The 22,727-nt window shown below is 39.9% G+C and overlaps 1 protein-coding gene across 6 annotated transcripts in view; it reads left to right on the top strand.

The window, feature by feature from the left end:
* The window catches only part of Evi5 (ecotropic viral integration site 5), a 151,589-nt gene that overhangs the window by 77,452 nt on the left and 51,410 nt on the right, over nt 1–22,727 (top strand). For 4 of the 6 annotated variants that reach the window (XM_055611559.1, XM_055611558.1, XM_055611560.1 and 1 more), the window contains 6 exons: nt 2,650–2,703; nt 4,588–4,620; nt 5,178–5,324; nt 12,686–12,820; nt 13,985–14,125; nt 16,736–16,894. In XM_055611559.1, coding sequence (XP_055467534.1) covers nt 2,650–2,703; nt 4,588–4,620; nt 5,178–5,324; nt 12,686–12,820; nt 13,985–14,125; nt 16,736–16,894 — 669 coding nt within the window. The remainder of the gene's footprint in view (nt 1–2,649; nt 2,704–4,587; nt 4,621–5,177; nt 5,325–12,685; nt 12,821–13,984; nt 14,126–16,735; nt 16,895–22,727) is intronic. The other 2 variants (XM_055611561.1, XM_055611562.1) reach the window with 2 other exon arrangements.

Genomic DNA, 22,727 nt, shown 5'->3' with positions numbered 1-22,727 from the left:
AGGACTGGGAGTCAGTTTTTCCCTTCTTTCCTGTGGGTACAGGCTATCAAACCTGGGTCTCTGGCTTACTGTAAGCATCTTTCTATGGAGCCATCTTGCTGACCCACCTTGACCAGATATTAAAATAAGATACATAGGTATAATTTTCAAAATATAGTGCATAGTAGTCTAAAAGAAAAGACAGAAAAAATTGAAACTTAACACCGAGAGGCTAGAGAGATGGCTCAACCATCACAAAGAACTTGCTCTTCCAGGGGCCCTGGCTTCAATATCCAGTATGAATTGGCAGCTTACAGCTGTCTATAACTGCAACCCATATATACATGAAACACACACACACACACACACACACACACACACACACACACACTTAGAGTAGCACTGAAATGGATACTGTGTATTAACTTTGCAGTCTTTCCTGTCAGCTAATTAAAAAGTCCTTTCACAGCTGGGTGTGGTGGTGCACAGCCAAAAGGCAGGTGAATATCTGAGTTGGAAGCCAGATTGGGCTACCAGGACAGCCAAGGCTACACAGGGAAATTCTGTCTCAAAACAAAACAAAACAAAACAAAACAAAACAAAACAAAACAAACAAAAATTGTACCACACAAATGTCTACACAGTGAATCGTTTAAAGACAGTACCAAAACATTTGGTTAGAGTCTTTCTTTTTTTGTTTTTGTTTAGAGGGAATGTTGACTTTATAGGAAAATAGAAAATTTAAGGTGGGCGCTGGTGGTACATGCTTTTAATCCCAGCATTTGGGAGACAGAGCTCTCTGAGTTCGAGGCCTGGTCTACAGAGTTGAGTTCCAGGACAGCCAGGGATACACACAGAAAACCAAACCAACCAACCAAACAACCAAACAAAAAACTGGGAGATGGGAAGCCAGGTGAATATTTTGAATTTTATTTTAGTATGATGTCTATTGTAATGAACTTTTACACTGTTGTGTGCTTAGGATTTAACAATATAAATTTTTAGGATAAACAAATGTTACCTTTTGTTGTTAAAATATACTTTAGAAAACTTTGGGAATACTTCTGGAGCAGGGAGGGCAGTTGCTCCTGGATAGTAAGAGTATTTGTAATTTATGGCAGCTGCTGTGCTGTGCATAGTTGGAGCTGCCAAGAAATAGGGAACAATTCCTCTTCACACTGTTATTTTGTCTTCTCAACCCTTAACTCAGTATGTTTTAGAGAACAGAACAAGAAAACCCCCACTCCTGTGTAGGAACTAAGTTTGTTTTAATTTGTGAGCCACTTAATAAGATGGAAACATTTAGTTCCTTATTTTCTCAAACTGAGGCTTTTGTGTGTCATATAAGCTATATGTAAGTCTTATGGAAGACTCTTCTGAGGAAGACATTTCTAGGAGAGAGTCACAGGTAGGACGGAAAGCTGCACTGAGCTCTGGAAGAAATGGGTACAAAACAGGAAAGAGGTTTGAAGCTTGAGAGCCTGCAAGAATGGAAAGACAGCATGGGTAAACAGTTCAGAAATGGCTGTGCTGCAGTGTCTCCTCGCATGCGCATTCTGAGTCTCCAGCAAGCACCCTGTGAAGCCCGGCCCAGGCTGGGAGTGCGAGCGGGAGCGCTGGCTCAGCTGCCCTCCTGCTCCGGTGGGGGCCGTGTGTTCTGCATGTGCACATGGTACACACACTTGGAACTACACTAGACACACAGACACACAATTCAGGAACAGTTTATGGGGTAGTAAATTATGTTGATAGAATATATGAAATATGTCAGGAGATTAGTTGTGGGAGTGTAATTATTTATATTTAACACTTGATAGCAACTTGATAAGATTGGAGCGTCTGGCACAGAATAATAATACTAGTAATTAGAGTTTTTAATTTTCTTAATTAGAAAACAACCGGTAGCCAGTGTTTTTAAAATACTAGTAATTAGAGTTTTTTAATTTTTAAAATTAGAAACAACCCATGGTAAATGCCTTTAGCTGTTTATACTGTAAGCCTTTTTGTTCTGTGCTGTTTGTAATATGAATGTAAATTGGTGTAGTATAAGCAATAGTTTGATATCCTATGAACACGCATATTTAAAGTTTACTTTTTGTTCAACTAACATTTGAATGCTAATTATATTGTAAAGCTCTGTAGGAGACAAGGGGTGTTAGAATAAGAATAGTATAAGTCAGGCTGGAGAGCTAGCTCAGTGGTCCAGAGCCTTCCCTTCTCTCCCAGAGGACCGGGGTTCAGATCCCGTTGGCTCACAGATGTCTGTAACTCCATTTTCAAGGGGATCCAAACCCTCTTCTGGGCTCCTTGGGCACTACACACATGTGGTGCGCAGACAGACACGCAGCCAAGACTCCTGCACATAGACAAGAGAAACAAATCTCAACAAGAAAAGGTTATAAGCCATTATAGCTGGGAAAACAAAGGCTGTTTATTATTACAGTTAGTGTTTAAACTTTAGTGCAGGAGGTCTGACAGGTGTGATGTCTCCTGTGGCATGTGTTCTTACTCTAAGCCTTCAACAGTGCAGTGTTTGATAAATGTAACCATTCCTTACAGTTACTTCTGATTATAAAAGGTGGCACATTACCAGTGCTGTGAACTTAGGAATCTATTTTTTCTCTCAAGAATGCTTGCAAACAACCTTTTTTTTTTTTTTTTTCTTGGCAGAGGTTACGCACAGAAAATAGGCTTTTAAAGCAGCGCATTGAAACATTAGAGAAAGTAAGTAATCGGCTGTTGGTTTCTATTGAATGCTCATTGTTTGACTGTAACATCTTCACAGAGTTTGGTGCTGTCACCCAAGCTGTGGTGCTGACCTCAGTTTCCCTAGTTTACTGTGCTCGCTAGTTATTAATAATGAACACCCATGGAAAGGTATAACAGAAGTTTTTGTTAGAGACATCATTTGCTTTCTTTTCATAGAACCTCAAGAATAGATGACTTAGGTGGAAATACATTCTGGCGGGATGTTTTAGAGATGACCTTCAAGCGCATCCTCTTTTGGGCCCTGTGCTGAGCATGGCAGTGGCTCTTTTAAGGCATACAACAGCCTTACATTTAGTCAGAGTGATTGGTTCCCCATTTTAAAATCTGTGTTCATGTTGATTTTCTACACCGTGTAGTTTTATAACTCTTTGGTTGTTAGAATTGTCTTGATATCCACTAATAGTTTTTCCTTCCTATTTCATGTACGATAACTAGAAAGTAAGAAAAAATTTTCATATTTTTCTTACTATGCTTTTGATGGAGTCTTTTGTGTTGTGTTTTTGAGAGTGAATTCACTAACACAATTTAAGAGTCTTCTTGAGTAAGGCATGCAGTATATACAGAGTCCTGAGTTCAGTCCCAGCACCATATAAACTGGACATGGTATGCTCACAGTTCTAGCACGTGAGTGGTGGAGGGAGGAGGGTCAGAAGTGCAAGGTCATCCTTGGTTGTACTGTGAGTTTCAGGCCAGCCTAGACTGCATGAAACTATATCTCAAAATTAAAAACAACCAACCCAAGAATTTTCCTTAATTGAAAACAGCCAAACTCAGAAGTCTTTTTGAAGCTACAGGTTGAGAATAAATTGGTGTGAATCTGCTACTCAAGACATTATGTAGTTTATTTACAATCTCTGAAGATTCATAGATAAATATCCAAAAAAGAAATAGCTAGAAAGGGGCATAGTTTGCAGTGTTTGTCTTTTATTCTAGAAGCCTTCATTGTTTTATATTACACAGTGGTACACAAGAACAAGATACTCCTTCCAGGTTTGTGGATGGTGTAATGGTTGCAGACTTTATACCAAGTCAAATGTACTTCCTATTGGAAGAGGATTGTGTTGAAGTGGCTTGGAAAGCGATTTTACTTTTTGATGATTCCACATACATACTGAGCTTAAGTCATTTTAATTTTTATTATCCCTGCCCCCACCAAATACTCAGCTTGCAGTAAAATATGTAACCTAAGTGTCTTTCATCATTAGAGTCCAATATTTCCGTAGAGAAAGCGTTACTGCAGTGGGCCTTGGAAGGATAAGGAAGGTCTGAGAAGGTGGAGTGAGTTTTGTGTCTAGGAATGAAGTGCCAGGTTTTCACTGGCTCTTAGAATTCCCTAAGGACTTAGGTCTCAGTTGACTTCTTGAACTGGAAAGTGTTCTCCATGGATTATTAAGAGTTAAGTTGAACTCTGCGGTTCCTTCTCTCCTCTTTCCTGCTGTCCTCCTTCCTGCTGAGGGTGCTCCAGGTGCTGGCGTGCCTCATGAGTGGGGGTTGCTGACTCGGGGCCGTTCTCCCTTCCACAGAAGTGGTTTGATGATATGATTAGGCCTAATAAAGATGAGAAATATATTTTCAAGAAAAAGTACTTGTTTGTCCGAGTAATGAAAGATTTGTCTCTTTTAGAGACAGGGTTATGTGTAATCTGTCCCTATTTTGATATTTGCTTTTTAAGATTTAAATTTAAAAATAACAATTTATTAAAATTAACTTTTAATTTAAATGTCCATTTTAATTAGCAGTGAAAAGTAGATGGAATTTGGCTGTGGATGCTTTCTTATTCCTAATTTTATCACTTTGATTTCCTGTCTTATATTTCTACCTAAATTTTTCCTTTTGTAGGAAAGTGCTTCCTTGGCAGATAGATTGATACAGGTATAGTTTTTTTATTTTATTTTTTATTTTTAGTTTTTTCACTAACCTCTGAGGAAAATCTTAAACTTAGAAATCCATATTTTATGCATGCAATTTCACATGCATTTTTTTTTAAAGAAATAATTCATTGGGCTGGCACATGGCTGTATACTTAATGTTTTGATAAATGTAATTATCATTAATTGGGTGCCTATCTCTGCACGTTTTAAAGCTAACCCTAATTTTAAAGTATTTATTTCAAGTGGCAAACAGTGGGTTCTGTGACATCAACCACTGTTCAGTGAACATTTTAGCCCTGCATGTACAACTCAGTAATAGTGCATGAATTGCATATTTTATTGACTTAAGAATTGTTCTTAAGATTGTCAGATGAAATTTTCATTTAGTTTTCTCAAATTTGCAAAATAACAAACTTCTAGCTAATAATTACCTAGGCTATTCTGTTCTCTGAGTTTTTTTTTTTTAACATGTCAAAAAAATAACTAAACCTCAAAAAGGCAGTCTTTCATGAATCTATTCTAAATTGCTTTATACACACACAAAAATTATGTCCTAAGGGACAAGTGACACGAGCCCAGGAGGCTGAGGAAAACTACCTCATAAAACGGGAGTTGGCCACCATCAGACAGCAGAGTGATGAGGCCAGGGCTAAGCTGGAGCAGGCTGAAGGCACCATCAGGGAGCTCCGGCACCACCGGCGACGGGTAAGGAGCCTGCAGTGCCTTCCTCACCTCCCCCTCTGTCAGATTGTGACACACGCTGGAAGTGGATTAGGAAGGCCTTCCCCGGTGGGCTCGGTAATTTAAAGGAGTCATACTGTGGCAACAATGATTCCTGTTCTTTTTTATGGTTTTGTTAGAAATAGATAATATCTTATATTATGTGTAATAGAAAATAAGCAATGTACAGCTGCTTTGTGTAGTTTTAGACATCTCTCTTATAGGAGGTAATCTTGACATCGGCTAGTTTTTGGTCATTGTAAAGATGAAGTTATTACTCAGCATTTAGAGTATGTATATTTAAAATTTTCATAATGTTGACAGCTTAAATTTCCTGAAATATTCTAGCTTAGACTTCCTGTATCAGAGCATTGAATTATGGCCTAAAGTATGTGCTTATATTTACTTGAAGAGGAGAAAAGTTGTCAGAGGGGGGGGGAGTAATTCTTAAAAACTACTAATGACATTAACCTAACGTTGTAAACAGCCACTGATTATATAGTGTCCTTGAGTATTGTCTTTGTTTGTACTGGTTTAATGAAACACGGTGACCAAAAGCAGTGCAGGGAGGAAACAGTTTTTTTGGTTTATGCTTCCAGGTCACTGTCTATCATGGCAGGAAGTCAGGACAGTTGCTCAAACAGGGCAGGATCCTGCAGGAGTGCGCGAAAAGGCCACTCGTAGCTTCCTTGGCCTGCTTTCTCACAGCAGGCAGGACCACCAGCTCAGGGATGGCCCACCTTCAATGGGCATGGCCTCTCCTCAATCACTAATTAAGAAAACACCACAGGCTGCCCACAGCTGGATCTTATGGACACATTTTCTCAACTGAGGTTCCTTCTTCTCAGGTGCCAAGTTGACTCTAGAAGAATTTTCACAATATGGCTGCTCTGGCAAGAGACCACATACCTAAACCTTCTGGGTTTACAGAATACAGACACAGAATACAGAATACAGAATTCTCGGAATACAGGCACAACTTTAATCCCAGGAGACAGAAGCAAGCAGATCTCTGAGTTCAAGGCCAGCCTGAGATAGAGAGGAAATTTCATGTAAAGAAAAGCTTAGGTGGTACAAGCCTTTAATCCTAGCACTCAGGAGACAGAGGCAGTCAGATCTCTGAGGTAGTTTAGTTGGGTCAGTGAGTTGAGAGGCAGTGCAGTGGGGTTGAGTTCGTGGTAGTTCTGAGATCCAGAGACAGAGGGGTTGAAGGGAGAGCAAGCTAGACACAAGTGAAGACAGAACAAACCAGAGAATGAGAAGGAGCTAGAAGATTAGAACAGATTGCTAGAGTTAGTTTGAGACCAAGCAGAGCAATTCAGTGAGCAACTGAGAGAACCAGATTGAATCAGTGAGCTAGGAGAGAGGTTTGAGCCAGAACAGTTGAGTTGAACCAGCCAGCCAGAGTTCAGAAAGAACTAGAAAGGATAAGCTTATTCAGCAGTAAGTCTCCGAGACTGAAAACATTCTGTGGAGGCTAGAAGCTTCCAGGACTAGGCCTGGATTAGCAGACGGAGGCAGTAGGCCTCAGAGACAATTAAATCAGGTGAGTAAAAGTTACTTTCATAGTTGACATAAAAATTAGCTGGCACAAGTGTCTTTTAAAATTTAGACACAATTTTCCATTGCCGAATTCACAGAATGTGATTCTAACAGAGTTATGAGATTTAAAATAGAAGCTGTTGCTTCTATTCTTAAGTAGGAATTGGATGATAATAGAGGTAAGGTTGAGAAGGCTTGTTAGACCTAGACTTTTAAACAAGCCAGTACTGCAAATAGAATTACTGCAAAGTGGGCTTTACTTTTATTCAGTAAAATTAAGAAACATCAGCTGTATTCACAAGTTAGGGGACTGAAGGGAAGAGGGCAATGAAAGCCATAAACCTGTTTTTTTTTTTGTTTTGTTTTTTTTTTCCAGTAGTAAAGGCAGTTAAGAAAATCGGTATGTTAAAGTAATATTAAAATGATCACAATTGCAGCAATTTGTTCTGCATTTATATGAGATTTAGGTAATAACAAGGCATGAAACAGAAAAGTAGGATTTTTAACAGTAAAATTAGTAATAGATCCTGAAAATTTCCAAATGTCTGGAAGGGAATATGAAGGTTGCGTGTGAACACGCGTGAGCGCCTCTACCACAGTGCTTTAAAGAGAAACTTAAAACAGTGCTTGTGTTCTATGAGACACCAAGTCTTACACCAAGACTGTGTTTTTCCCTAAGAATATATAGTTTCATGGGTGCAAATTGAACTTCTTGTTCTCTGTAGGGTGATTGGTTCTAGGTCCCTTTCCCCATCTACACCTAGATCTGTGGCTGCTCAGAGTCCTCACTTAGCACGGTGTCATGTTACCATATGCCCTTCACACATTCTTCCTGTACTGTAAATAATTCTAGGGTATTTACGTCTAGTTCAGTGTAATAAACATCTAAGTAAATAGTTGTTATACCATATTGCTTAGAAAATAATATCAAGAAAAAAATTCATGTTTAGTACAACTGTGGATTTGTAAAACTTTTCATTTTTGGGTTGTATTCATAAATAAGGAGCCCACTGATGCGGTGAGCCCTGTCTACACATATCTGTTTCTTTTACCTAAAGAATATCCATGGATCCATGTAAAGTTAGTTATTACGCTAGTTTTCCAAAGTGGTGGTTTTCATATTCTGTTATTTGTTCTACACTTATTAGTGTTCTTCTGAAAGAATGCATTTCTGTCTTTCCTCCTTTTTATTTTCTCCCTTTTATTTTCTTACTCTAGGTTCATAGACTTTTCTTTTTCTGGTGGGAAACCCAAAAAGTAATCTCTTTTTTATTATTATTATTATTATTATTATTATTATTATTATTATTATTATTTATTATAATTTATTCAATTTGTATCCCTTCTGTGGCCCCTTCCTCCTTCTCCTCCATTCAGGATTTCATATGATCTTCAATATTTTAATACATTATAATGATATGTCATGTTCATTTAAATTTAAAAGGCATAAGACTTACCTTTTAAATTATTGGAAGTTGTGAATTTTAAAAAACAATTTGAGAAAATAGGAATTTCTCAGACATGATTTATCCAGAGGATTTGTTTTCTGTATAAAACTGGAAAGTATTGATGTCTCTCTCTCTCTCTCTCTTTTTTTTTTTTTTAAACCAGGGTGTCTCTGTGTAACGCTGGCTGTCCTGGAACCTGATTTGTAGTTCTGGTCTTGTGCTCTGTCACCTATCAGTATTCTCAGCCTCTTTTTACTTTTTGTCTTGATACACAGTCTCACTAAGTTGCACCTAGTTACGGGAGCCCTCTGCAGATTCGAACAGTTCCTGAGTGGGAAGTGAGAGAAAGAAAGACAGAGAGAGAAAGGAAGGGAAGGAGAGAAAGAGAGAGACAAGAGACCAAGATCCTGGGCTTGGCATGGTCATTTGAAACCTCAAAGCCCATCCCCAGTGACACACTTCCTCCAACAAGGCCACATCTCTTAATCCTTATAACCCTTTCAAACAGTGCCACTCCCTAGTGATTAAGTATCTTAAATATGTGAGCTTATAGGGACTGTTCTTATTTAAACCTCTGCAAATACTACATATAATTCAGTGTTTGAATATAGATAATACTATATATATTCCTTTTCAGATTTGAATCTTATACTGTACAGGTTGAGCAGCCCTATTCTGAATGCACAAAATATTTTGAAACATTTTGAGCACTGTTATTGTAATACCAGGATCATGGCACCCATAGAGACCACCAGGAGACGACTGGATGCAAGAGCCATCAAACTCAGGACTCAAGTCTCACTGACACAGCAGTAGAAAAGTGGGACCCTGAGTCCTGAGTGAGCAGGGTTTTTAAAAGGAAAGACTGTAAGCAGGGGGTTCATGCCTTGATGTTATAGGATTGGGTAAAAGCCATAGGGGAGAGGTAGCCTTTTACATAATCACAATTGCCATTCTTCTAAACTACATCTAGAACGTTGGGGAGAATTTTCCCAACTGATTCTCATTAATTATTGCCAGGGAGATTGTCTCTATTTCTTACTAAACATTTATTCTGTGTTGCTAGGAGAGCTAACTTTGTTTTCTGTGAGGTATACATTCTGTGATATTTCCTGGTACCTGAGTTCAGCTCCCGGTCAAGATGGCTCCTCATTTCAAAATGGAGTCACCCAGGCTAACTTAAACTCTTCATTATCACATGGCAAAAGTTTTGGATTTTCGAGCGTTTCAGAATGTGGATTTTTATTTTGAGATGCTCAGCTGTTAAAATCTGTGTAAAATCCCAAATCTAAAATCTAAAGAATGTCTCTATTTTAGGTAAAGGATTAGCCACTCTGTATAAGAAATTTCCCCAAATACAGACAGTTTTCTGTGTCGTTTTCTTTTTTCCTTCCTCCACTTCTGAGATTTTTTTTTAAATTAAAGACAAAAGCAGAGAACTTTCTCACTTATATTTTCATCTTTTCACAATACCAGAAAAGTGCTTGAGATTGAAAAGCAGAGCCATTTACTGAGAAATCACTCCCTTGATGTCACTGGCATAGGATTTGTGTATATCATAGGATCGTGAGGAGAGTCATTGGTAGAACTTGATGTAAATGTAGGGAAGCCGCTCGCTGTGTGTGGAGTGAAATAAATGGTTCCTTGCTGACTATCAGTGATCATAGTTGTGGCTGTTGTCATGTAGGAAAGACAAAATATGAATATTTCCAAGTTAATAATTTCAGTATTAAATGCAGTCTTTTAGGACAAAACACTGTGTCTGGTACAATGTTTCCCAAGCTGCATGTCATTCAGTATGTGATATGTTTATAAATTTTTATTGACAATTTGTTTCTAGTAGTTCTTTAGTGTTTTAGTATATGGTTGAAGTAATTTATTTCTGCCTGGGTGAAGATTCTGCTTTCTTTTAATTTTATTTATTCTCTCATACTGTATATCGCAAGCTCTTCTCCTCCCTCCAAGCCCCACCTTCCTTCTCCTCAGATCCACTGTTCCTTATTTCCCTTCAGAAAAGAGGAGGCCTCCAGTGATATCAAGCAAGATGCGGTAACAGTAGGCATAAACCCTTATATAACCCAATAGAAGGAAAGGGCCCCATGAGCAGACAGAAGAGCCATAGATAGCCCCACTCCCATTGTTAGCCCAGCAACAACCCCAAGCTAGAGAGCCACAGCTTGTATGAGAGAGCCTGCTGCTGACTCACACAGGCTCTGTGTTGGATCGCCCATGAGCCCTGCTTGGTTGATTCTGTGGGTCGCGTTCTCCTGGTGCTCCTGCCCCTCTGGCTTCAGCAGTCCTTCCTCCCCCAGTTCTGTGGAGGAGGGTTCTACTTTCATGTGGGCCATTCGAGTTTTATATTTTCTCAGGGCTCTCCTTGTACAGGATGTTGGCAGGCAGACTTCAACAGATCTCATCAGAGCTAAACCTTAAGAGCTATCAATACTGGTAGTGCCCGTAGAATAACTCTGATTTCATTAATATAGTATGGCACCTTTACCTTGGCTGAGGTCATTCCAAAAGAACTTTTTTTTTTCATTTGATAAGGTATTTATGAAGCGTTACAGATGAGCTTCCTATATACGCATTGTTTTAAAAGAGCCAGAATTACTAGAGGTGGCATGTTGGTGATTAAACAGCCTTAGATTAATTAGGCGGAGTGACAGGGCAGGTAAAGCAAGTTCAGTTCACATCTGGCCCGCTTAGTGGGGCTCTGTTCCAAAAGAAAAAGATGCCCTGTGCTGTAGCTGAGTCATCGATGGCTTGCCTACTGTGCACGAAGCCTTGGGTTCAGTCTGCAGTGCCAGGAGGAGGGGATGCCTCCATTTGTACATCGCCTGGGTAAGGGCAGGCGAATGCTAAGAGCTGTGTAAAATGGAAGTGCTTCCATGAAAGCATTTGATCATTTTTAATAGTTTTAGTTCGGTGTCTATTTTATTCCTACTACAGAATAGACAGAACTGTTCTTCACCCATAGCCGTTCAGCTAGGAGACTGTCCTCTATAGTGCTTTTAAATTTTGGAGTTGCCATCCTTTTGTTAACTGAGATAAGTGTGAAGTGATAGCTATGTGATTTTAAAGAGGACGTACACACAGAGCGGAGAGTTAGACATCTTTCTCCCTCCTACCTCCTTTCTTCATTTTTTGAGATAGGAACTCATTCCATATCTTAGTCTAGTATGAACATGATTTTCCTGCCTCCACTTCTAAAATGAGTGCTGGGACCATCTGTGTGCACTAGCATACTCAGCTTGGTCTTGTTTTTTGCATTTGCACTGCAGCTTTTCTGTGTAGTGGGCTTTAGGAAAGTGTGAGTGCCTATGCTGGCATGCACGAATGCCGGCGGAGTGGAGAGGTTCTGAGGTTTGCTTCTTCCTGTAGCATTTTCTTTCTCTTCTTACTTGAAGCTATGCAGATATTTTAAAGAAATTCACATTTTTAAAGCAAATACAATTTTACTTCCTTAGGACTTAAGATCTTTCACCTTAGCTGATGTGTCATGTTTTTACTTTCATTGTGTTAAATAGAATTGTTAGGCTTTTAAATAGAATTGTTGTCTTCAACATGAGCTAAATAAGCAGTCTAAGAAATTATATTCATATTGAAAAGAGTAAAAGGGAAGTTTGTTTTTTTTCAGTGTATTTGAAATATTTCAACCTAAATCAGCATAAAAATCATTGAGTTATTTTATGTGTCTATTTAATTTTATACTTTTGTTGAACCTAAGGGGAGTTGAACCTAAGGGGTTTGCACTGAAAAGCAGTTTGGTCTTTTGTTTATAACCCTACTTAGCTAGGGTTAGGCATGTTTCAAGGACTGCATGAGGTTAATGGCTGCCATGTTGTTCACATCATGCATGTAGAGTCAGAACAATTCTCAGTATCGTGACAGGTGGACAGAAAAAAGGGCAGGGACTTTGTATGAATGTTGAGGAATGTAATAGCTTGTTACCAAATCCAAATGACACTAAACTGGGCCTCCCTCCCTCATTCACTCCTTTCCTTTCCTTCCTCCCTCCCTACCTCCCTTCCTGACTTCCTTCCTGAATTCCTTTCTCCCTCCCTCCCTTCCTGACTTTCTTCCTCCCTCCCTCCTTCCCTCCCTTCCTGACTTCATCCCTCCCTCCCTCCCTCTCTCCCTCCCTCCCTTCCTTCTTTACTTCCCTCCCTCCCTCTCCCTTTCTCTCAAGCTCATTTGTTGGAAAAGTGAAATAATTTGGAACACTGGATAGAAAGAATTTTACTTTTTAGTTGGCCACAATACCCAAATTTAAGCATTTTACATTTTTCTTGTATGTCTGTATTTATACATTTGTTTCTCTATGGACTTTCAATATATAACTTTTATAACTTTTAGCATAAATGCAGCTCCACCTACAACGAAGATTTTGTACTGCAGCTGGAGAAGGAATTGGTCCAGGCCCGACTGAGTGAGGCCGAGTCTCAGTGTGCACTGAAGGAGATGCAGGACAAAGTGTTAGATATAGAGAAGGTAAGAAACGACTTAAGTATTACCTCTTCTACTTTCCAAGTACTTACTGAGGAATTAGACCTGATTTTTTTACATGTGAGGAACTATGTGTTAGTTACTGAGTCAACAACTAAGGACATGTTGCTAGTTGGCAGATGGTATACTGCTTGCCTGGAGTGCAGTTCAGCCTCCAGCACACGTAAAGCCAGGTGTGCTGGCACACCTCTAATCCCAGCACCCAGAATGTGGAGGGCAGTTCAAGGTCAGCTGGTATGCATGAGGCCCTGTCTAAAGGGAGACTGGGAAGGCAGAAAATAAAAATAACTTGAAGGCTGCTGATTCAGAAAATCCTTTCCTGAATCAGTGAGTTCAAGACTGTTCTCTCCTTCTTCGATCAGATGTCGGGTGTCTGGTCTTGACATTTGAGGTACTTGGTCTATCTGGGGTTGTGTTTTGTGCAGAGTGATAACTGTGGATCTACTTGCATTCTTCTACAAGCAGCCATCCAGTTTGACTATTTGTTGAAGACGCTGGCTTTTTCCAGTGTGTAGTTTTGGCTTCTTCATCAAAAGTCAGGCCTTCACAGGTGGACTTAGATCTAGGGCTCTTCAGTTTGAGTCCATTGATTTGGCTGAGTCAGTTGACATGTGTCTGCTTTTATGCCAGTACCATGCTCTTTTTATTGTTATAGCTCTGTAGTACAACTTAATATGGGATGTTGATACTTCCAGCAGTTCTTTTATTATTCAGTATTGTTTTAACTATTTCAGGATTTTTATGTTTCCATATAAAATTGAAGATTGATTTTTCAATCTCCTTGAAAAATTGTGTTGGAATTTTAATGGGGATTGCATTGAATCTGTAGGTTGTTTTTGGTAGGATGTTCATTTTTTACTCTATTAATCCTACCAGTCCATGAACATGGGAGATCTTTTCATCTTCTGACATCTTCAATTAAGAGTGCCAGTTCTTTTTTGTTACTTTCATACAAATCCATGTTCCATAATTAAGAATACGAATAGAGATGAGTTCTACCCCCAGAATCTGCATGGTAGAAGGAGCGAGAACTGACTTCCACAGGCTAACCTCTGACCTCCACACAAGCATGCACACACACAGGTATACAAAACTAAATTTTTAAAAGATATGAGTTACAAAAAAGTCTCAAATTTTCTCTGACTTTAGAAGAACTATTCATTCCCTGATGAGAATAACATTGCAAGGCTTCAGGAGGAACTCATTGCCGTGAAGCTGCGAGAAGCTGAAGCCATTATGGGTTTGAAAGAACTTCGACAGCAAGTCAGAGATTTAGAAGAACACTGGCAGGTATGTCCGACTTGATGTGCTTTTCCAAAAGGAACTAAAACTGAAGTACTTACTTTGTGTGAATTTGAATTTGAAATAGGTGACCACAGCAGGTGATGAAAAATACTGCTCAGTATCACAGCTGAGAACAGTTTTAACTTGGAAGTACATTTAAACTGTGATTTATGTAATTATTATTATTATTTTTTTAGAAGCACAAACTGACTTTTTAAATAGTAATGTGCCTGAGATTCAATTATTGGGAACAATCAGAGTCAGAAGATATTTAAAAATCACATGCATCTAATATGACTCTCATATTGTTTCAGATTTGGATAAGTAAACATTAAATTCTCCGAACAAGGGTTTTATCACAGATGTTCAAGAATGCCTTGGAAATGAAAATTCAAATTGAACAAAATAGCTAAGAGAAGTAGAGTGGAGTTATGAGAAGCATACATGCCACCTGGGAAATTAAAACTCCAATATTTAAGTAGTAGTACAAACCTATATGAGGTATGAGGTACACCAGCAGCTGCATTTATGTAAGACAGTTAAAACTGATATATTAACCCCCTCATCTTTACAGGGGTAGCCTCTTAAAAAATGCTTTCATGAAGTTAGCAATATTTTGGTGTCTTAAACAGTAATAGTGAGCTACAAATTAAGCACAAAAAATCAGTTTCCACATCTTAAAGTGAAACAAAACATAAAATAGGAACCATGTTATGTTTTCATTATTGCTTTTGAATATTTGCACTGTTCAACTTTTCCCAGAGAACTATAAGAAAATACTCCTTTTTTGTAGTACAGAGATTTTCTTCGTATTAGATGCAATATTTTTGTTCTTTGAGGATATCATTCACGTAAGCTCTGTCTTGATCATGTGGACTCTCGTGCTTCCCCAGATTTTTAGACACACTTTAGCTTCAGGCCCTCAGGCCCTCTTCCGTCTGTCAGACTCACTGTGCAGCCTGTGCCGCGCACATGCTCGTGAGTACGGGCGCATCCATCTGAGCACCATTCATCCAGTAGGGGCCACAGTCCTGCCTGCCTCGCCCGCTCTTCAGCCGGTGGGGGGGCGCAGGAGCTAGCCGGCTTGGTCCTGGGGCGCTGACGGGCTTGATCACGACCGAAGCTGCTGAGAGGACGGTGGTCCTGTCACGTCAGGGGCACTGGTTTGCCCTGGTCTACCCCAACCACTGGCTCTTAGATATTTTTTCTCTCTTTTTTTTTTTTTTAAGTTTTTTAAATTTAGTTTTATTTCATGTGCATTGGTGTTTTGCCTTTATGTCTGTTTGTGTGAGGGTATCAGATCCTCTGGAACTGGAGTTGAGAGTTGCCATGTGGTCACTGGGAACTGAACTCAGGACCTTTGGAAGAGCAGCCAGTGCTCTTAGCCACTGAGCCATCTCTCCAGCCCTCTTAGAGTTTTTTTGTGTCCTCTCTTCCACAATGGTCCCTGAGCCTTGAGGGGAGGGAGTGTGACACAGATGTCTCGTATGGCTGAGCACTCCATAGAAACTTATTCTCTGCACTTTGATCAATGGTCTGTTTCTGTTAGCTACTGCCCCTGTGCAGAGAAACTCATCCGGTTAGTGCACTAGCACTAACATGAGGTACAGGAATCCGAGGGCAGTTTGATCTTCTGTTCATTTACCAAATGGATTTTCTTTGCGATTAGGTACTTTGTTGGGAAGTGCAGAACAGCTGAAGGGGAACACCAATGCATATTTGTAAATTTCTAACTTCTTTTGAAAATACCTATCACAAAATAAATGGCACCTTAAGTATATTCCCTATATTCCCACAACTATATTTACTTGTGAAGGAAATTTAATAAAGAACAAGGTGTAACAATCTGTGAGAAGACAATGAGTTTTTAAAAACTGTACAGTTGCCAGTCAGTGGTGGTCTTGGCAGCAGCTCATGCCTGTGATCCCAGTACTCGGGAGGCCAGCCTGGTCTACAGAGAGAGAGTTCCAGGACAGACAGGGCTACATGGAGAAACCCTGTCTTGACAAACAAACAAACAACCTCCCCAAATGCAAACAAACCCTACACAGTTTCAGAATGGTGATCTTGGTTTAAATGGGTTGGGGGTTGGAAACATTGGGGAAGAAACATGTATTTAAGGTTGAAATTCATCTTTGAGGGGCCTTTAGATGTCTCAGAGAGAGGAACACCTGCTGCAAGGCCTCGGAACCAAGGCTGAGAACCTGAGTTGGGTCCCCCAGACTCCCATGGTAAAAGAGAACCGACTCTTACCTTGTCCTCTGAGCCCCTTTCTGTGTGCTCTGGAGTAGCCCTATCCCAAACTAGTGAAAAAATATAATATAATTTTAAAAGAACAAAAGAAGCCAGCCCTTGATATTATCATGGCTTTAAAAACATGAATTTTGAAAAATACCCAGCAGCAACAAAGTATAAATTAAGCTGGGCATGGAAATGTGTATCTGGAATTCCAGCACTGGGAGGCTGAGGCAGGAAGAGTGTAAGTCCAAAGCCAACTAGGAGTGCAAAGTACAAAGCCACGCCTCTCTCAAACAAACAGACAGTTAAATGCGTTCTCTGTAAAGTCAACTCTTACTCCAGTAGAGTATTTGTTGCAATATAATGTTTATGCTTTAGCGTCATTTAGCTCGAACTTCTGGAAGATGGAAAGACCCACCCAAGAAAAATGCTGTGAATGAGCTACAGGATGAACTAATGAGTGTTCGCCTTCGAGAAGCGGAGACACAGGCAGAGATGCGCGAGATGAGGCAGAGGATGATGGAGATGGAAACACAGGTACGCTGGGTGGCCCAGGGGACTGAAAGCAGAACTAGACCAGAGGCTTACGCAGTTGTTTCCTCAGATTGTTGAGGCTGAAAATAACACTGGCGAGATGCTATATAATTATGAAGACTGAAAAACGTAGGCTCTATGTGGAAAATTTAAATTTCATGCCATTGTACTTAGTGGTGGTCAGTGAGTCAAGTTCAACATTCTCTCATCCTTAGGATTTGGGTAGAAGGTGAGGTCTAGACAGCAGTTTTCTGGTGCTCGTGGAGAGCACTGGAACCTGCTGCTTTCTGCCTTTAACCCTTAAGAGGGGGTCTGTCATCGGACCTGGAGCTCCAGCAGCTCACTTTTTTTCTTTTTCCAATTAAGCTGGCTGGCCGACAGCTTCTGTTGATCTGTGTGTCTAACACTCCAACTCCAGGGTTGCAGATGTGAGCCTCCTTTTGTGTGAGTGGGGGGAGCTCAGCCCTTCAAGCTTGCACACCAAGCATGGTAGTCACTGGGCCGTTGTCCCAGCTCTGTTTGTTTGTTTGTTGTTTTAAGACAAGGCTATGCTATATCCCTGTCTTGTTTCTTACTCACTCTTTAGCCTGGATTGGCCTCAAACTAATGGCAAATGTTCTCCAACCTTCCCCGTGCTGGGATTATAGGCAGAAATAGTTTGCCCCAGAGATTTAGTCTCTGTTTTGAGCCTTCAACAAGATTGAAGCAAACTAGACTTTTTGGGCTTATTAGTAAAACTCATAGGATTGTCCTATTGCACAAATTAGGAAGAAAAATGTATGTAGAGCAACATTCCTTAACTTGAATACTTATTTAACATTTTAGCTAGAAATTTGGTTTATGTACCTAACCTGTGTGTTATAGTGTGTTTAGCAAAACCCTGGCCTCTGCCTTCCAGATGTTCTGTTCTGTAGTGACTAAAACTGTCTCCATACATTTCCAGAAAAGAATCACAGGTGTCAACTGTAATATACATTTTGCCTTTGCATGCTGTGTAATGTGATGCTGAGTGATTAAGTCTGAAATCATTCTTCTCCTCAAGTCCTCTTTTCTTCATTAAATCCCTATCTTAAATATATTTGGCCTAAGATGTGCAAATTATTTTGCTTACAAAACCTGTTTGCATTGTAAAGGCAAATTTGGCTTTTATGAATTAAATTCATAGAAGCTGGTTTCACATAAAGTTATCCTATGGGATCTATGGGCCAGATTGCAGGATCTTTGCTGATACTGTTCTCTTCAGATGCCCAAGTTTTTTAAATAAGGTGGTTTATTTCTTGCATGTAATCTATGTACATTCTCCAGAATTCTCTAAACCGTCTTTAGGCACAATGCCTAATACAGCACAAATGTGACAGAAGGAATCGTTCACTATATTATTTAGGGGATAATTAAAGGTCTGCATATGTGCAGTACAGATGCAATTAAAAATTTTTTAGTCCTTAGCAGTTTGAATTCATGGATATAGGAAAGGCCAACAGCGTATATTTGTAGAGGAATTTTAATTCACAACATGGCTGTTCTGGCAAGAGATCACATTCAAAGACATTCTAGGTCTGTGTGATCCGGCTATAAAACAGGAGACAGGGGCTAGCAGATCTCTTGAGTTCAAGGCCAGCCTGGTTTAGAGCAAGTTTCAAGTAAAGAAAAACTTAGCTCTGGGCTTGGTGGCACACATCTTTAATCCAGCACTCAGAAGAGAGAGACAGGCAGATCTCTTGAGTTCTGTTGAGGCAGTTGAGTCAGTGAGTTGAGAGGCAGTTTAGTGGAGTTGAGCTTGTGGCAGTTCAGTTTGTGTAATTCAGAGGTGGTTTTTACAGAGACAGATTGAAGAGAGAACAAGGTAGGTACAGGTGAAGACAGAACAAACCAGAAAATGAGAAGTAGCCAGAAGGTCAAAGCAGATTGCTAGAGTTAGTTTGAGGCCAAGCAGATAATTCAGTTAGAAACCAAAGAAGCCAGGTTGAATCAATCAGCTTAGAGAGGAGTTTGAACCAGAACAACTGAATTGAGCCAGCCAGCCACAGCTCAGAAAAAAAAAAAACAAAAAAGCGTGAGCTTATTCAGCTGTGAGTCTTAGAAGCTAAAAACAGTCTAGGCCTAGATTAAACTGTACAGAGCATAGAAACTTTCAGGACTAGGCCTAGGTTAGCAGACAGAGGCATTGTCCAAAATGACAATGAAATCAGGTGAATAAAAGGTACTTTTATTTCAGAGTTTTAAAGTGTTCAAGTCAGTAGGGGGGATAGTTCACCCATGGTCATGCATGTCAGGCATGATGATGTGAATATGTAATATCTTTAGGATTAGCATATTTCGTTTCATATCGTCTAATTACTTTCTCAAGAAGTTTTATTGAAATTAAAAATATGAAAGGCTAAAATTATGAAAAGTAGAAATTAGATTTTATAGTGGGAAGTTTTACTTTGATGAACAAAATTTATATGTACATATATATGACTATATATATGTCACACATAGGCACACACATGAGAGAGTAAATGAGTCAAATTCAAGACATGGTTCGGAGAACCTTTGAAACTGGAAGAGTGTCTAGCCATTACAGGAGTGACAGCTGAGCAATTAGACTTGGACAAACTACAGTAACTGATTCAGAAACTGAAGCTAAGTTCAGAGTGAGAGAGAAGTTGCTGACACAAACAGAAGGGGCATTTAACCATGACTAAGAAATTTGGGGAAAGGCTTTCTAGAGGATTTTTATTTCAAACTATCCTGGACTAGTCGTGTGACTTGTGCTAGATTTTCCTGTGAGTCACTCGTGTGTCAATGGTAGAACTGTGACTGGTAAGAATCATGATGTTTTCATGTAAAAGCTAGACAGGTTAAGAGCACAAAGCTGTGGTGTAGTGGTAGTAGCATGCAGTTAGCTACAGTGTTAGTGTTGGACATCCATGTAGTCAGTGTCCAGACATTTGTCCATGCTGATGGGTGTCACTCCACTTCTTTCATTTAAAGCACTTTCAGGACTCTCTCTGCTGAGTGTGCTCTGACCACTGGCCTCTTGTTATATACTCATTTCTTTTCTGTTGCAAGTAGTTCTGCTCTGCACATTTGTATGCTTCTTTTGTTTTATCCAAGAGTTTATTGAATGTCGTGTTTCTCTGTGCTGTGGACACTGTTGCCATCTGGACTCTTTGGAACTCTTCTTGAAATAGTGTCTCAGAATGCAGAGCGAAGCACATACCTGCAAAAACAAAGCAGTTATGCTGAGGTAGAGTTATCAAAATAGTATAGAACTCTATTGAACACAGAAGCACTCAACACCGTAGTGCTGTTCCTGGATGAGGGTTCCAGGGTTGGGTACTCATAGGTTAACTTAAGCTATAGTTGCCTCATCCTTTGTGCGTCTGCATCTCCGATAAACAGAGTAGATACTTTGTAACATTGACTTTTACAAGTGTTTATGTAATGCAGAGTTTGCTAAAAGCTCCAACCTCAGTGTACACTTGGAGTGTTGTTTTACAAAGGAGCTTTATCTCAGTGAGACCAGAAAACTACAACCTTCCAGTTTCTTATAACTGTCCTGATTAATCCAAATTTTGTGGTTCCACTTTAACTAATTTCTGTCTGTTGAGTCTTTTCTCTTTATTCCTTCTTCTTCATTTCTTGGTTCATTCCTTTTTCTTCATTTTCTCTGGTCTGAGTTTATCTTCACAGGTGACTGATGTAGTGTTCCTTCAAGCAGTTTCTTAGCATGCCTTGAGCTGTACAGCATCTTTAATTAGAGCTGCCTTCAAATAACAAATTCTGAAACAGAGGCAGCAGATTGCTTCCAGTTTCTTACGTATTAACTACACTGTGTTCTCAGATATTCCCCGCCTTAACTCTTGCTGTCTTCATTGGTTAAGTTATGCTGCCCTAGAGAAATGCAGTTTCCTTAGTTAATTCCACTTCAGTTCTTTATTTCTTTGAGTAACTATGTTTCTCTCTGGTCTGTCTTTATTTCTTATTTCTTCTGCATAATGACTTTTTTTTTTTTTTTTTTTTTTTTTTTGACTTATTTTTTTCTTCCCTTAATTTTTTTTTTTTTTGGTTTTTTTTTTTTTTTTTTTTTTTTTGCATAATTTTTTTTTTTTTTTTTTTTTTTCTTTTTGAGACTGAGTCTCTACAGCCCTGACTGTACTGGGACTTAGATTTTCATTGTTTTTGTTACCTGATTGAGGAACTATTTGTTTACCAATTTTTAAAATTGTATTTAATATATATTGTGTGGCTGTGTGCATGTGAGTGCAGGCGCTCATGGAGGCCAGAGGTGTGGGATCCTTTGGAGCTGGAGTTGCAGGTGCAGTGAGCCACCCAGTATGGGAGCTAGGGAATGAATTTGGGTCCTGTGCAAGAGCAGCATGAACTCTTAACCTCTGCGTCACCTCTTTGACTTGTGGTTCTCCGTTTTTAAAGGACAGACACTGCTTTTCCTTTGCAGAAGTTTGCCTTTTCCTGCTGCCATTGCAGATACGTCTGTGCACACATGTCGCCTTCCCGCACCCATCAGTGATGCTAGTTCCCTGCCAGATGATTCGGTTTCTGTGTCATACACAAGGCTGCTTCTGTGCATTGATTGCTTTGTCCCTGTTGTATACTTTTTTCCCTTGCCTTTTCGCATGCTCTGTAAACTTTTGCACACATTTTCATTATGTGCCCCTACAAGTATACATCAGGAAAGATAGACTGTTGGAAAAGACATCCATAGTACAGGCAGGGGTGTGGCCATGATTGGGTGTCCTGTGTAGGGCAGTATGAGGTAGGCAGCTTTTGTGCCTGAAAATGGGAGCGTGTTTCCTCCTGCCAGGCCTTCCAGGCGGCAGATTTGAGTTAACCCTGTCAGATGACTGGCTGGAGGTTTGCTCTGTGGTTATGTTCAGTGCACCACAGGGTTCGCATCCCTTTGGCAATACCTCGTTTTCAAAACCAGGGCTGTTTTTTTAAGAGGGCTCTTCTCATGTCTGCATTGTGCATCATACCCCAGAATTGGGGTTTTTTTCCCCAGCAGTATCCCTGTATTTCTTGTGGCAGGGAGTTGGATGGGCAGTGGTATTTCCCATTTCCCAATAAAGCCTCAGTGTTAGCCTCCATTTTGCTTTTTGTTTTGTTTTGTGTAGCCCTGGATGCCCTGAAACTAGCTCTGTGGAGCAGGCTGGCCTCTGAAGTACTGCAATTAGAGGTGTGTGCTACCTGGCCCGGCTCCATTTTGCTTTTGTATTGGGTGTTAGGCTTTGTAATGCTTCTGCCTACCAATGACTGCAGTCCTTGGTCCAGAACTTATCACTACCTCTTCTCCCAGATACAATGTGTTTTATAGTCCCGAAGACATCAGTGTGTGCTGGTCCTGTGCCAGATAAAGCTTTCATTCCTTGGAGGAGACAGGCAAAGTAAGTGCTTATTGAGGCCCTACAGTAGCTGTTTCCCCTTCTCTCCAGCTCGTTTTTGTGGACATATTTTTAAGACTGGCCAATCTTTGTTGTATATACCTGCTGGGGTACATTTCTAACCCAACACTTGGCCCCTGCTAGTCTGATGTTTATTCTGGCTGAATTTTCTTTACAGGTTACGGCTGCCTCTTCCTTGGAAGAAGAGCTTAAATCTCTGCCCCTTTCCCTAGGAGGCTCCTGGGTTGAACTTAGAGTTCTTTTGGTCCCACCTCACCTTATTTAACCAGAAGGTTGGAATTAGTATTCTGGCTCTTCCCATCCCCACACAGAGATCAATAGTCCTTAATAATTTTTAGTTTGTTCCTTCCATTTCTGTTCCCCATTCATTTTTTTTTCTCCTTTACTAGTTTTAATTTTTTCTATATTACTTTGACTTTATATAACTA

Source organism: Psammomys obesus, unplaced genomic scaffold, assembly GCF_907164565.1.
Source record: "Psammomys obesus unplaced genomic scaffold, mPsaObe1.curated_primary_1811, whole genome shotgun sequence".
Taxonomy (NCBI): Eukaryota; Metazoa; Chordata; class Mammalia; order Rodentia; family Muridae; genus Psammomys; species Psammomys obesus.
This window is presented reverse-complemented; position numbering and strand designations above follow the sequence as displayed.